Below are 13,739 nucleotides of genomic sequence, written 5' to 3' on the forward strand. Positions count from 1 at the left end.
TTTTAAATGAATTTTCAAAATTTTCAAATCAATAAATATAATTTTCAGATGCTCAACCATCACAAAGCAAAATTCCAATTTTGGCTTGGTCTGATGATAGCTCAGTATAAAATTTTATCGTCAAAAATTGAGGAATACCCAGAAACTCTCGACATAAGACATCACGCAACAATGCAACACCCATTAAAGGAGAAGGTGAAGAGAAAAGAGAAAAGAAAAATTATATTGGAAATCGAGAAAACATTCAAGCTTTTGATCGATTGCGCATCAAGGATTTCTGTAAAACAAGATTATGCAACAAAATCAACGAGGCAGCTTTTTTTTCAGAATACAACTACTCTGCTCGACCAAATAATTCGAAAAAGTTATCATGATCATCTGGTACCTACACCTAATTTTCCGGATCACAATCGACAAGTTGCTCCACAAGATGAGCCTCAGATTGATGTGCAGGAAGGAGCTGAAGTGGCAGGAGATGATCATAACCTGAACGGGGAAGGGTAGAAGACACGGAACAAGGTTCAGAAGACATTGAGCAAGAGGAAGGTTAGAGTTGAGGATCCTCCGATAAGATCCCGAAAACTAGCAAATCAAGGTGATATCCCGAATGCCAAGAGAACAAATTAAGAATATTAAATTGATATTTTGAATCGTATTGTTGAAAATTGTGTTATTCTTTCATTTATTCAATCTCTTCTTTATCATGACTATGATGCATGTTATACTGCAAGGACCACTGTAAAAATTTTATAACTGTTTCAGTTTGGTGTCTTTTGCGTTTTGGTAATTGCTATTGCAATATACTCCTGCAGTTCATTAGTTATCTGGAAATAAAGTTCAACGTTTTACTCCTATAGTCCAGAATGTTCCATAATTTAGTTATCAAAATTTCATAGATCATACTTTTTTCCGAATTTTACAGCGAATTTTGTAAAAATCGGTCTCGGCTCTTTGAAGATATCGAATCTATTGAAAGAAAAAATCGAATCGATTGAAAGAAAATTTAAGGAAATTTAAGCGTGTAGCGAAACACTGAAAATTATAATTTTCCACTTATATCATTTTTCAACTTAAAGTTAGCAAGGTTTTTCTTTAAGTCTACACTGACGCGCACACAACAAATATGAATTATTTATTTTTTGAATGAAAGAAGAAGAAAAAAAATCCCGCAAATTTTTTGACCTACCATTTTATTGACCTTTTTAAAATAAATGGCAGCGCGACATTTTCCTGAATGAATCGTTTTTAGATTTCTAATTGTTGGATAGAAATTGATTGATTTCGAGTTTGTTTTTGTTTCTATTTGAGTTTCAATTGTCCTATTTTCAGCATATTCCTGCTAACTAGTAAGCACCATGGATCGCACAAATTGGCTTGATTCTTCAAATAATTCGCCAGATAATGCTGATAATGAGGATGAGGTGAACTTCTAATTTTTTAAAATTTAAATTAAAGTTTTGAGAGCTGATATATTTGAAAAGAGCAGGAAATCATATTTCTACAAAATCGGTCCATCGGAAAATCTTTCGCAGAAAAAAGTAGATCGTTTTTTTTTTTTTAATAAAAATCTAATTTTCAGAATGTTACTGATGTAGTACAAAACGCTGGTCAAGCAGAGGCAAATGATTGGAATGAGCCGGAAGACTATGACGAAGATTCAGAAGATGAAGAAGAGGATTACGAAGAGGTGACTTACTGCTCTCATTAACCAAATTTCATATCTAATATATGAAATTTATATATCTATTTCTATATCAATTTCTGGAGACAGTTGGCTCACTTCAGTAGAAGTTCGAGAAATCAAGATTAAATAACTGCAAAACCAACGAATTCAGAGAAGGTTCAGAGAATATTAATTAGTTTGATGAAACTGCAAATTTTTATATGAAAAATTACTACACATGGATTACTACATTTTTCTGATTTTATAAACATTTATGAAATCAGTAAAACATTAGTGATTTTTCAAATAAAAATTTGCAGTCTCATTAAACTAATTAATATTAACACCTTATATGAATAGTTAGTATTATCATATCATTCAATTTTCATAGTTTTTTTTGCAGGGGTTAGACGAGAGCCTGGACACTGACAGTGACGAAGGTGTTGCATATCATAATGGAGAGCTTGAGCAGATTGAAGTACCTTTACTACAGGTTGATTAATTTTAAATTCGGAGTTATTAGAAACTAAAATATTAAACAGCAATTTCATAAGCGTTTCATAATATTTATTTTCTTTAGGAAATCAATATTCAAGAGTCGTTTAATAAATTTCTGGAGGAGAGCATTGCTCTTCATCGAGCGAGAATTGGAATTATTGAATTGATTCGGACAATACGAGATGGTGTTTTACGAATTATCCCCGAAGAAAATTTAGAACTACTGAGACAAGAAGACGGACAAGAATCAGCCGTGCTAAGTCATCTGCAACTACGGGATGAGTTGGATAAACGAAATTTTTTTGTGGAATACGCCATGGCGCTTCAAGATGGACCTGTTGACGTTTCACGTGCCTTGACAAAACTTCGAAACGATCAGGGTGAAATAAATGAAATTCTAGCAGACCGGGCAGTTGAGATCAAATCTGAAGAGGAACGTCGAAAGAAACTACACCGAGTTGGTAATTTTATTTACAATCAATTTCATCGGCGGCAACAAGCAGAACGGAATAATGCAAATCGGCCAGTAGAGGATCGATTAGAAGAAGGGGAGGTAGGTAATTATAATATTTCAAATTTTATGAAGTGTTTGGTCAAGTTCATAAAATTTCAATTCTATTTTTGAACATGAAATGTAGCGCATCGTATGCTGACACCTAAGACGCTAAAGTCAACACTCTGAAATATGATTTTTTTAATTTTGAAATAAACTTTCAGACGTGCCTATCTAGTCGGCTTCTGCTTCCCCTAGTGCATTGTGACTTATTAAATATTATCAGAAATTCGATTTGAACATCTCGTACATTTTCGTAAAACCCACAAAATTGCTACACAAATAAGGAAATAAGTAGAGAGTTTAGCAATAGATTGTGCTTAAACAATTTAATAAAAATTAAGAATTTAATTAACAGTTTAATATCTTTAACCAACATCTCCTATCTTCAGAGGCCCAACCACGATGAAGCAGAATTTGAATTTTGGCTCGATTTGATGATTGCTCAACACATAGTTTTACTGTCAAGAACTGAAGAATACGAAGCAACACCCGATATGAATCATCATAGAATAATGCAAAGCCGAGTGGATCAGAATTTTCAGAGAATTCTAGCACCGGAAAATGACAGCTGGAGTCGTGACAAACTTCAAATTTTCCGTCTATTGCTCACCGAGGAACAGAATACTATAGAATCGCGTCGTTTTTTGTATAATTCAATATTGAAACAAAACCATCAAGATGACGCTGTGCTGTTTCAAGTGATCACTACTCTACTGGATCAAGTAATTCGTCAAAATTATTATTTAAACCTGAATATACCTGCTGATAATTTACCGCTTCGCAATCCTCAGGAATCAGATCGAAACAATGTGAATGGCAATGCAGACGGTGGAAAAAATGAGAAACATGGTGCAGAGGATAGTTCAAAGAAAGATGAGCAGAGGGATGAGGCTAGAGATAAAGATCCACAAGACTCGAGGGAAGATGTTGAAAATGAGCTTTCGTGTAGCAATTCAGCATCAAATATTGGAAATCAAGACAGAGAAGATTCACAAGATCCGCCACAAAGATCACGAAAACGAGGAAATCAAAGTGAATTGCCAGTTTCCAAAAGGGCAAGAGAACAAGAGTAATAATATATTTTTTGATATTTTCTTAATATTATCATTTACTGAGTATATGATATGTTCACAATTTTTTAAATCAGATATTTGATAATATTGATTATTTTCCTGTTATTTCCAATTTATTCTCAAAAAAACCCTTTTTATTTGCTTTTTCTGTTTCAATCAGTTGTTTGTAGAACTATTGAACAATAAACTCGGTTTTCCTTCCAAAATTAGAGAAAACTGTTGAAAAACCGAAAAGATGAAATCCCACAAATTAAACCAAAAAGGTTGTGATCCTCTGCAGTATTTTAATTAAAATCGGTAAATTATTTCTGTTTCACAATGACTGAAAATTGCTCTTTAAACAGTTAATTATATTTCTCTGTGCAAAAATTTTTTTTTTTTTTGACCTACACCTGTAGTGATCTACCTCAAACGAATGATTGGCGCTCATAATTGTTTTTTTTTTCAGGGAGGACGAGTTCATTGATTTTTATTTTCTTTTTTTTTCTAATTTTTTTCACTTCATTTTGATATTCAGTGACCCCTTGCGACACACCATGGAGCGCCCGAATCGACCAAACGCTCCAAATCCAATGGATATTGAGGAAGAGGTAAATTTTTGATTTTTATGGGTAGTTGGATTGCAAAACCTGACATCTGAGAGGTGTGAACTATCGTGAAATTTTTTTTTCAGGAGTTCGACGACGAGCAAATCGATGACCAAGCAGAGCGAGACGGTTGGAATGAGGTGATAGATAATGTTGGAGAATTTGAAGATGAAGAAGTAGATGAGGAAGTAGATGAGGAAGAAGATCATGCAGAAGATGAGGAGAGAGACACAGACGATGAAGTAGAGGTAAATGAGTTTTCTAAAGTGATACTTAGTGATAAGCCAATAAACTTATGACATATTTTAACTTTATTTTGAAACAGTAAATCCAAATTGCGCTCTTTTGGTTTACATAAATTCAATTTCAATCAATTTTTGCAGGGTTTCGACAAAGAAATAGTCAGCGACATTGATGATGAAGAAGTACCTCAAATCGACTTTGGATATGATAAAAATGGAGATCCCCAGCAGCTAGAATCACCTGCATTGCAGGTAAATTAAGAATATAAAAACGAGCCTATAGTGTTTTTTTGCAGAGAATCGATGTCGGCATAGTCCTTGATGAATTGCTGGAAACCATCGAAGAATCTCATAAAGAACGAATTCGTGTGATTGACGAAACCCGGAGCAAAAAAGAGGAAAATATTCCAAGGATTCCCATAGAGTTAGAAGTCAAAACAGCCGTGTCGAGCCATCTACAAAGTATTCGAAAAGAAATGGTTGAACAGGAAAAACACGAAATTAAAAAGTTATACGAGGAATTTCTCTTGCGTACTGAAGTTATGGATCGAGCCATCAAACTTTGCGACGAAGACCCGGTTAACTTTCAGCGTGAATTGAAATTCTTCCGAGACGAGCAGAATCGAATTAAGAAAATTGTATCAAGCCGGAAATATAAAATTGAAACAGAGGAAGAGCGTCGGAAGGATCTACGACTAGTTGGTAACCGTATCTACAATCTATTTACGGAGCTGGAACGAGACAAACGGATGCTTAGTAATCAGCCACCGGGCGCTGAGGAACGTGAGGTAAGATATGATACAGTTGAACAGCACAGAGAAATTTTTTGTGGTTTAAGTATCGCCAATAAGTGCATGCAAAAATAAAGTAAAGTGTGGTTCTTCCATCATCCAATGAATTAGTAAGACATAAATCAATGTTCATTAAATAGAGATTTTGAAACAGTATCAGTTCTTTAGAAAATTGCTTTGATTTTTTTTTTCATTTTTGTCAAATTAGCTCGTATACGCTCATAATGCGATATGCTTGCAGATCATTAGTACAATCTTCCATTATATAAAATAACCTAAAAATATTTTTCAGAGCCCTTCCAATGACAGAGAAGAACTACGAAATTGGCTCAGTTTGATGCTGGCTCAACATGAAGTGTTATTGATAAGAACTGACGAGTGCGAGGAAACATTTGATATCAAACATCACAGAATGATCCAGCAACGAATAAAGAAGAATCTTGAGGAAATGCTGGCAGTGGAAAATGAATTCGACAACGATTTAAATTTCAAACTTTTTCGTCGATTGCTCATCGAGGAAGAAAAAACCCAATTTTCGCGTACTATTCTGTATAATGAGATAATGCAACAAAACCACCGAGATGGAGATGTGCTATTCGGAGAAATTACCAATACGCTCAAAAAAATACTTCATCAAATTCATCATGAAGTTTTAGGATTCGAAGAATATTATTCAGAGAAGCATCCTGAAAAAGATGAGCAAAAGGATGAGGATTTGAAAAATGAACCTGCGGCTAGATCTGAAGATCCACAAGACTCGAGGGAAGATGTTGGGAATGAGCCTTCAAGTAGCAATTCAGCATCGAATATTGGAGATCAAACCGGAGAAGCTTCACAAGAACCACCACAAAGATCACTAAAGCGAGGCAATCAAGATGAGATGCCGGTTGCCAAGAGGACAAGACAATGAAAATAACTTAATTTTTCTACTTTTTCATTGTCGGTTCTTTGCTCTTTTATGATTTTAAACCATTTGGAATTTTCAAGTCAGATATTATCTTGATATTATCCTTTATTTTCTGTAACTTTTTCTCAAAATTTAATAATTTTTTTTGAACTCACAGTAATTTATTTTCTACTGTATACTACTTACAGTAAGCTTAATTTATGATAATTTTATTACAAAATGATTTATTTTCCAAAAGTGTATTAAATTTGATTCTTCCTTGGTTCCAGCTTAAACTGAAAAAAATAAATAAATAATCAGAAAGATAAATCAAATAAATATGGAAAATCTTATTTTTAAAACCGCCACTTTGTGCAAGTCAAACATCGATATCAGTCAAAAGTAAATAATATTTTTATACGAAAATTGAAATTTTTTTTTTGTTTAATCGAGAAATCTTAAATTACTCCGATTGTAAACCTTGTAAAAAACCAAAAATGATATAATTCCAACCAAAAAATGCTTTTGCATTATTAATGTGGTTCCATTGTATACTTTTATGTTGACCATTTAATATAAGAAACTCGAAACAGTGTATTTTTGAAAACATTAATTTTTTTTCTAACAGAATTTAGAAAGAAAAATTAGATTTTAATCTAAATATTTTCGATCTACCATAAATTTTGATTCGCGGGAATTTTATTTGTCATCCTTGAATATTTTGTGTTTTTTGCAGTTTTGTGTCTGTTGAACCTCGTTCTATCAATATTTTCAAAAATCAAAGCATCCACAAGCAATGGAAAACGATTCGCTGAGAGGATCCGCAGCTGGCAGCAGCGAGGTAAGGTTTTTGTGTATTTTTCGTCCTCCAAAATTTTAATTTACCAAATTATTTTCAGGAACCCAATCAGAATGGGAAGCGAGAAGATGATCAAGTAGAAGGAAGAAATGATGAGGATGATGTACTAGAAGATGTCGACAATGACGAAGAGCAAGAAGAAGAAGAGCTGGAGGTGAGCAGTTTTCAATCTTTAATTTTATTTATCGACAAATAGTTTCTACAGGAATTTTAAAAGTTTCTACAGAAAATTTTCCTATTAAAAAAAATACGGTTTCAAGATTTTTTTAAAGAATTGCTAAAAAACCTTTTAGAACAATAGAACATTTTTTTAAAATATGATTTCTAGGAGTCGAGTCAGGAAATGGGAGACGATTACAATGCGGGACGACAGGGAGATAGCGATCATGATTCGTTAGAGGACAAGGATTATGATGAGGAGGAAGACGAAGAAGACGAAGATGAAGTAGAGCAAGAGGTGAGGTCATTCTAATTTATCCGTGAAGCTGGGAAATCAGCAGAAATCTTGATTACCGCAACAGTAAAACATGACATTAAAAAATCATTTTAGTGTGCACAAGTCGTCGATTCTACGGCTCAGAATCCACAACACGCCTGGCCAGATCAAGAGGTTTCGTTTTTCATACATTTTATTCGCAACTTTAATGCTATATATCACTTCAGATTGGGTTTACGTGTGATATAAACACATAACAACTGTACGGTTTTAACTGAAAATTTCAAAAGTTTGAAGAAAATTGTGTTTTTCAGTATTCGTTCGGTCGTAACATTCTCAATTCTTAGAGTTTTCTTTCGTAAACCTCCTGAAACAGACAAAACAATGCTTCAAATTTCTTACGAGTACCCTTTTTTTTTAGAACAAGCTGATTACCAAAAATATTTAATTGAAATTTCCAAGCAGTCAAATGCACGTTTTTTTCAGAATCAAGATAATATAGCTGCTGGAGGGGAAGATTTTGATGCCGAGCAAGCAGGAATGGAATATGAAGCGATAGTTGCAAGAAGAGCAGAAATTGTTGAGAATGCAAGAATTGAGGTTATATCAAAAATACAATCAAAAATTAATTTAAATGTTTATATTTTTAAGAATGACCACCGGGAAAAGCTCCGACTTTGTCTATGATTATACGATGATCGGTATAAGACACGATTGGATACAATTCGAATGGCTTTAATAGGAAGACAAACAACTATTCAGATGATTGATCTGGAACCAGAGTTGCCTACACAAAAAGATTATCAATCTGACATTCTCAGGGAGCTGACACAAATTCGCAATGAAAATCTGGAATATAACAGGCTGGAAGTTTATGTACTAGAACTGGAGCAAATTATGAGAATTCGAATGATTGTCGATTTGCTGGATTTGGGTGGAAGGTTGAACAGTGAAACATTGCTTCAAATGTGCTATAGACTTGTCAATCAAGAAACTGACTTGGAAAATCTGCGAAACTTTCGAGACAGTCAGTTTGCACAAGAAGAACAACGTCGTGATCGACTCAGAGAAATTGGACAGAGGATTTTCAATCGATTTGAGCAGCAGCAAGAAGAGGCTGCGGGGAATCGAGAAGGTTCTGAAGCTGGAGAGGTATTACTTATATTGGTTTTTATACTGTAAAACAGCCTTCACAAAAATAATTCAGAGACCTTCCAAAGAAAATATCGAGTTTCGGATTTGGCGATTTTTGTCCGTACTTCAGCATCAAGATGGGCTTGAAAGACTTGACGAGCTTGAAAGAGAAATAGCTGTCAGAAGAGAAATGAATGCGGCTGATCAGTTTCAAGAAGGACAAGATTTTTTCGCTAGAATCAACCCAGATATTGTCGCGGAAGGTATCCCACATCACAACAATAGAGATAATATACCGATTGAACGACAATACAGAACAGAGTTCATTCAATTAGCGAATGATTTACAAAGTCCGCCAGATGATGTGAGGCTTGATGTGTTCCGGCGCCTGATTGACCTGGGTGTACAGTTCCAAGAATCGAGATTGGAGCAAGACCGTCAGAGAATCCAGGAAGAACCACAACGGCAGAGAGAAGGTGAAATCATGGATCAGCTCAATGATTCGGTTAAAGGAGATATGCGCAGATTAAATCCGATGGCTCCTGGAAATGCCTCGGGGAACATTCAACAAGTTGGTCATCGGAAAGTGCCTCGGAAATAATTATTTATAATAATTTGCAGGAAGGAGCTGGTATTGAAACTGATGTGGATGTTGACGATGAGCTGGAGGATGAGTATAGTGGAAGTGACAGTTCACAAGATGTTGAGGAGGTGCCAGAAGAAAGTTCAGAAAGATACGTAGCTGACACTGGGAGTGCTACAAATCAGCCTTCAAGTAGCACTTCAGAGCCAAATGCTGGAAATGAAGAAGTCGAAGATCCATCACAAAGAACACGAAAACGAGGCAATGGAAGTGAGTTGTCGGATGCTAAGAGAACCAATTAAAAATATTGGTTTGATATATTTTGAACAGCTTTTTTTTTCAATTGTTCAAACTTCTGTTGATATTCTTCATCTTATTGTCAGATCTATTCAGTTTTTTAACACTAAAAATTTACACTTCGTTGATATATAAACCATTAAATTTTGGTTTATTTCTGTTGAAACTATGCATTTCTTATCTATAACTAAAATTAGATACACTTGTTAGAAGTGAATTTTGAAAAAAAAACTACCGTTTCACATATTCTATTTCCTTGTTGTCTAGATAAATGGTTGTTCGCACAGTTGTACTATTTTTATTGTTGTTTATTGTTGAGATTAGATCGTAAATTTTTTTGTAACAAAAGTGATTACTTGACTCAAAATTTGATTCTTTTCAATTCAATTTTGTCAGCTACGAATTTTTTGACCTACACATTTTTGATCTACTTTTTTCGATTCTGGCGCTCTTTTTTGGATTTTGTACATATGTTTTTCAAACAGACCCTACATAGAATTTCTGATTAGTAAACGTAAGTTTTCAACATGTTAAACATTTCACAACAAAAAAAAATACTGTTTTACATACTCCATTTCTGTCGTTCACATGAAAGTAACAAAATTCGTTTGTGGCACTAGGATCTTGAATTTAAGAGCATCATTGTAACTTGAAATTTAAACATTTCGAACCTAGTTCTTGACGTGGAATTAAACTTTCATAAAAACTTTCAACTTTTAACAATTAGCTTTTGAAAATGATATAGAATTTTGGAAATTTGTTTCCAAATTGTATACACAATCTATTTTAGTTGGCTAGAAACATCGAAAAGAATCAGAATATATTTTTTATTTTTTTAATACTATCGAATTATTTTTGCATGGAGCTGGTAGAAGTCAATTCGGAAAATTTAAAATAACTTTTTAAAAGAATTTGCGATAGTTTGATTGCGAAAATATCAATTTTCTAAAAGTTAAATTATAAAAATAAAAATACACTGTTTTACATACTCTATTTCAGTTGTTCAAATAATCTATTGTTAATTTGTACGGTGCATTATGTATCTATTGAGAATATAAAATTTAGAACGTCTTGACGCGCCATGGTAACTTGAAATTTAATTATTTCGAACGTAGTTCTTGGCGTCGCATTAAACTTTCATGAAAACTTTCAACTATTCTTTTCAACTAGCTTTTGAAAATGATATAGAATTTCGGAAATTATTTCCAAATTTTATATTGAATCTATTTTATTTGGTTAGAAACATCGAAAGGAACCAGGATAATTTTTTAAATTAAGATCGCACGAAGCTGACAGGAGTCTAGTCCACCAGGAAGATTTAAAATAGTTTTTTTTTTTAATAAATTGCAATAGTTGGATTGCGACAATATCACTTTTCAAATAGTAATATTATTAAAATAAAAATGCACTGTTTCAAATACTCCATTTCCGTTCTTCAAATAACCTATCGCTAATTGGTAAGGATTATCAAATAAGAATTTATATTTAGAAAGTCATGGAAACTTTAAATTTGATTATTTTGAATCTAGTTCTTGACGTGAATATTTTGACCTACCAATTTTTTGATCTACCTCGAATATCATGGCGGCTATTTCCGGCAATTTTTCAAATGAATTAATTTGTTGTTGGCATTTCTGTCTATTTATTTTTAGTTTTTCGTTTGAATTTTGTATCATTGAACTTCAATTTTCCAGTAAACTCCGATTCTGAATGGACGTCGCAGATCTCATCGATTTTTCAACAGAAATCGACAACGTACGTTTGACTACCTAATTTTTAAAATCAAATTAAATTTTTTTTAGCCGCCAAATAATGGGGGAGAACGAGTCCAGGATCATGTTCAACAAAGAGAAGTAGTCGTGGTTCAGCAAGACTTGTACGGTGATGATCAGGAAATTGCGGGGAATAGACAAAATGAGAAAGCAATTACGGAAGAAGATGAAACTCTGGAGGAGCATGAGGTACGTTAATGTCAGCTAGAAAATTCTAAGATGAAAGTGACATGACTTGAAACCTAGATTTTGGCACTCATAGAGAACGGAAAAGTAGATTTTTTCAGTTTGTATTCGAAATTAACATTTGTAAAATTACAATTTTTCGAGCCGAAAGTTTTTAAGCAGTTCAAATCTTAAAGCAAAACGAATATCGTACTATTAGTATTTTATAACCGAGTTTGGAGTTTGGAGTGTCTCTGTCTCTGTTCAATTTTGGAATTTGCTATTCGAAACTAAACCAACAAAAGTTATTTTTAATGTTATTTTCTTGAATTAGTTTTTTTCAGGGGTTCGCTGACACACTTGGCACTCTCCACGGTGAGCCAATCAAATGGAAAAAGATGTTAAGTGGAAGAGTTTCAAATTCCTAGTACAGAATCGCTGAGATAATAAAAAAACATTTTTCAGGATCCGGAACAGATACTTGAAATGTTGTTTAAGATCATTGAAGAAGATCAAATTCCGCGGACCATTAAATTGTTTAGTCCAAACATACTGACGGCATTAGCGACAACGATTCCTGACACAGTTAAATCCTTTGTACAGCAAGATGGTCAAATAGTTAAACTACCTCAACTCATACGACTTCGCCAAATTTGTAAAAGAATGGTTGACAGTAACGAAGAAGAAAAAATCATATTAAAGGAAGAGGGTAACGTGCGAGATGAAATTCTATTATTCATCAACGCTAAGGATCAAGATCGAAGACTACCTCAAAATGTTGTGAGCGAAATTCAAACCATGTATTGCAAACTGAGCACATGTACATCACGGCGTGAGACTCTTATACTACAAGAACAAGATGATCGAAAAAATCTATTGAGAGTTGGTTTCAAAATCTACAACGAATATTATGAAGTGCATAAAAACGTACAACAGGAAGATCTATTGGATTCTGAACAGCAAAGGGTGAGAATATAAATAATTGTCATTTAAATTGTGATCTTCATTTTTTTAGAAGCTCGATCACGAAACGGAGGTAATTCGATTTTGGGTAGAGTTGACTAGATCGATGCACATAAAGGGACTGTCGAGAATTGATGAATACGAACATAAATTGAAAGTGAGAGATGAACCACATTTCCGAAGTAAAGTTGAGAAAGCAATGAAGACTGGAGGATACGTCGGCAAAACACAGCCTCGAGATGAAACGTTATACGAGCGACGATATTCGAAAGAATTTCAAGAAAAAGCTGACTTGGTAATGGAGCAACAAAGAGTAGATCACAGTAGACTTCGTCACGTGCTCATCGAAAGTGAGAAAATTGTGAAGATTTGCCTGTTCCAATATGCTGCAATAGTAAAGCAAAGTCAAATTGACGGGTGCATCAAATTTCACGAAATAACCACAATTCTTGATCAAATGATGTACTTTAATTATCCGGAACCTTAAATTAGCAATTAAATTTACTTTGAACATAAGATATTCAAAACCTTTTCTAATTATGTGTGGATTTTAATACTATCTTGAGTTTAACTCTTCTACCTAAACTATCACTATTATACCTAACTATTATACCTAAAGATAATCACTTTTAAAGGTTTCTCTATGTGACTCTTAAAATGCAATAAATTCTGTAACCTTCTGGATTTGAGGATTCAATTGTAAAATCATCTGATCAGAAAAATGTTGGTACAGCGAGGTTCTAATAAAATAAAGACACTGTTCAAAAAAAATTAAAAAGTATATTTTTGGTATCAAATCGTATTGAGACATGCTCGCTTGATATTAATATCCGAAGAAAAAACCTTATGAAGTAGCCTTCGAAACTGTAACTATTAGAAAACTAAATAGACCGAATGAAAGCCTTAGATAGTGTTTTTTCCTGAACACGCAGGCAAAAAATTTCTGGTTCGCATATTTAAATTATGTTGCTCAACTGAGTGACTGTTATTTTAAAGGAGATGAGTTTTAAAAAAATTGTCCAAGTTAAAAAAATTCAAATCAAAAAAGTTATTGATCAAAAAAGAAAGTGCTACGCTCAATTCTCAAATGCTAGAGGACACTCATTTGCACGAAGGGAAGTGGGAGAGACTGTGGAGTTGTCGGTGTCTTTGTGCATGCTCGAATGCTAGAGGACACTCCTTTGCACGAAAGGAAGTGGGAGAGACTGTGGAGTTGTCGGTGTCTTTGTGCATG

At 33.8% G+C, this 13,739-nt stretch overlaps 4 protein-coding genes, 24 non-coding genes and 1 pseudogene across 31 annotated transcripts; 21 read left to right on the plus strand and 8 right to left on the minus strand.

The window, feature by feature from the left end:
- Positions 1 to 48: 48 nt before the first annotated feature.
- On the plus strand, positions 49 to 504 carry K01G12.22 (uncharacterized protein; the record flags this gene model as incomplete). Its single annotated transcript, NM_001356937.1, has 2 exons — positions 49 to 195; positions 328 to 504. 2 exons carry the CDS (start codon positions 49 to 51, stop codon positions 502 to 504), a joined length of 324 nt encoding a protein of 107 aa, NP_001343804.1.
- Positions 505 to 799: 295 nt separating this feature from the next.
- Positions 800 to 820, plus strand: 21ur-9049. Its single transcript, NR_058576.1, has one exon.
- Positions 821 to 966: 146 nt separating this feature from the next.
- Positions 967 to 987, minus strand: 21ur-7284. The gene has a single exon (NR_058577.1).
- A 338-nt stretch (positions 988 to 1,325) lies between these two features.
- K01G12.3 (Glutamic acid-rich protein) lies at positions 1,326 to 3,985 on the plus strand. The gene is made up of 5 exons (NM_070322.4): positions 1,326 to 1,421; positions 1,580 to 1,687; positions 2,067 to 2,156; positions 2,244 to 2,714; positions 3,107 to 3,985. Exons 1-5 carry the CDS (start codon positions 1,356 to 1,358, stop codon positions 3,788 to 3,790), a joined length of 1,419 nt encoding a protein of 472 aa, NP_502723.2. The 5' UTR covers positions 1,326 to 1,355; the 3' UTR covers positions 3,791 to 3,985.
- 21ur-4929 lies at positions 1,805 to 1,825 on the minus strand. The gene has a single exon (NR_058578.1).
- On the minus strand, positions 1,889 to 1,909 carry 21ur-7934. The gene has a single exon (NR_058579.1).
- 21ur-11721 lies at positions 1,892 to 1,912 on the minus strand. Its single transcript, NR_058580.1, has one exon.
- 21ur-10747 lies at positions 2,252 to 2,272 on the plus strand. The gene has a single exon (NR_058581.1).
- 21ur-4868 lies at positions 2,783 to 2,803 on the minus strand. The gene has a single exon (NR_058582.1).
- 21ur-10164 lies at positions 3,010 to 3,030 on the plus strand. Its single transcript, NR_058583.1, has one exon.
- 21ur-9857 lies at positions 3,538 to 3,558 on the plus strand. Its single transcript, NR_058584.1, has one exon.
- On the plus strand, positions 3,983 to 4,003 carry 21ur-10857. Its single transcript, NR_058585.1, has one exon.
- Positions 4,004 to 4,144: 141 nt separating this feature from the next.
- Positions 4,145 to 4,165, plus strand: 21ur-14324. Its single transcript, NR_058586.1, has one exon.
- Positions 4,166 to 4,305: 140 nt separating this feature from the next.
- Positions 4,306 to 6,632, plus strand: F02H6.2 (DUF4200 domain-containing protein). Its single transcript, NM_070323.6, has 5 exons — positions 4,306 to 4,380; positions 4,464 to 4,625; positions 4,761 to 4,871; positions 4,916 to 5,407; positions 5,703 to 6,632. Exons 1-5 carry the CDS (start codon positions 4,327 to 4,329, stop codon positions 6,318 to 6,320), a joined length of 1,437 nt encoding a protein of 478 aa, NP_502724.2. The 5' UTR covers positions 4,306 to 4,326; the 3' UTR covers positions 6,321 to 6,632.
- Positions 5,497 to 5,517, minus strand: 21ur-5228. The gene has a single exon (NR_058587.1).
- On the plus strand, positions 6,084 to 6,104 carry 21ur-8771. Its single transcript, NR_058588.1, has one exon.
- A 190-nt stretch (positions 6,633 to 6,822) lies between the features above and the next one.
- 21ur-3561 lies at positions 6,823 to 6,843 on the minus strand. Its single transcript, NR_058589.1, has one exon.
- A 249-nt stretch (positions 6,844 to 7,092) lies between these two features.
- On the plus strand, positions 7,093 to 9,610 carry F02H6.1 (annotated as a pseudogene). The gene is made up of 8 exons: positions 7,093 to 7,137; positions 7,196 to 7,309; positions 7,484 to 7,612; positions 7,706 to 7,765; positions 8,078 to 8,191; positions 8,243 to 8,743; positions 8,799 to 9,296; positions 9,347 to 9,610. Coding segments are annotated over exons 1-8 (1,725 nt in total).
- On the plus strand, positions 7,454 to 7,474 carry 21ur-11222. Its single transcript, NR_058590.1, has one exon.
- Positions 7,901 to 7,921, minus strand: 21ur-279. Its single transcript, NR_058591.1, has one exon.
- On the plus strand, positions 8,023 to 8,043 carry 21ur-10309. The gene has a single exon (NR_058592.1).
- A 274-nt stretch (positions 9,611 to 9,884) lies between the features above and the next one.
- 21ur-4662 lies at positions 9,885 to 9,905 on the plus strand. Its single transcript, NR_058593.1, has one exon.
- Positions 9,906 to 10,208: 303 nt separating this feature from the next.
- On the plus strand, positions 10,209 to 10,229 carry 21ur-6845. Its single transcript, NR_058594.1, has one exon.
- 21ur-6019 lies at positions 10,210 to 10,230 on the plus strand. The gene has a single exon (NR_058595.1).
- Positions 10,214 to 10,234, plus strand: 21ur-10922. Its single transcript, NR_058596.1, has one exon.
- Positions 10,235 to 10,627: 393 nt separating this feature from the next.
- 21ur-5665 lies at positions 10,628 to 10,648 on the plus strand. Its single transcript, NR_058597.1, has one exon.
- Positions 10,649 to 11,059: 411 nt separating this feature from the next.
- 21ur-5537 lies at positions 11,060 to 11,080 on the plus strand. Its single transcript, NR_058598.1, has one exon.
- 21ur-13639 lies at positions 11,064 to 11,084 on the plus strand. Its single transcript, NR_058599.1, has one exon.
- Positions 11,085 to 11,256: 172 nt separating this feature from the next.
- F02H6.3 (Dynein regulatory complex protein 10) lies at positions 11,257 to 13,184 on the plus strand (the record flags this gene model as incomplete). 3 transcript variants are annotated; one of them, NM_070326.4, is made up of 5 exons in its annotated part: positions 11,257 to 11,360; positions 11,408 to 11,566; positions 11,887 to 11,917; positions 12,008 to 12,508; positions 12,558 to 13,184. In NM_070326.4, the coding sequence occupies 4 exons, from the start codon at positions 11,316 to 11,318 to the stop codon at positions 12,025 to 12,027; spliced, it is 255 nt and encodes an 84-aa protein (NP_502727.1). In that variant the 3' UTR covers positions 12,028 to 12,508; positions 12,558 to 13,184. The 3 variants fall into 3 exon arrangements, with proteins under 3 accessions (NP_502727.1, NP_502726.2, NP_001293940.1); NM_070325.6 differs by having other exon boundaries at positions 11,316 to 11,360; positions 11,887 to 11,943; NM_001307011.3 differs by having other exon boundaries at positions 11,316 to 11,360; positions 11,887 to 11,942; positions 12,007 to 12,508; positions 12,558 to 13,145.
- Positions 13,185 to 13,739: the final 555 nt, after the last annotated feature.

The sequence above is a fragment of the Caenorhabditis elegans genome, chromosome IV (assembly GCF_000002985.6).
Source record: "Caenorhabditis elegans chromosome IV".
NCBI lineage: Eukaryota > Metazoa > Nematoda > Chromadorea > Rhabditida > Rhabditidae > Caenorhabditis > Caenorhabditis elegans.

Bases quoted from the DNA above. Each gene is read 5' to 3' on its own strand.
- K01G12.3 (NM_070322.4), top strand. From the start codon at position 1,356: ATGGATCGCACAAATTGGCTTGATTCTTCAAATAATTCGCCAGATAAT. The intron at 1,422-1,579 runs GTGAACTTCTAA...TCTAATTTTCAG, and splicing joins ATGCTGATAATGAGGATGAG to AATGTTACTGATGTAGTACA. The intron at 1,688-2,066 runs GTGACTTACTGC...TTTTTTTTGCAG, and splicing joins AAGAAGAGGATTACGAAGAG to GGGTTAGACGAGAGCCTGGA.
- F02H6.2 (NM_070323.6), top strand. From the start codon at position 4,327: ATGGAGCGCCCGAATCGACCAAACGCTCCAAATCCAATGGATATTGAG. The intron at 4,381-4,463 runs GTAAATTTTTGA...TTTTTTTTTCAG, and splicing joins CAATGGATATTGAGGAAGAG to GAGTTCGACGACGAGCAAAT. The intron at 4,626-4,760 runs GTAAATGAGTTT...CAATTTTTGCAG, and splicing joins ACACAGACGATGAAGTAGAG to GGTTTCGACAAAGAAATAGT.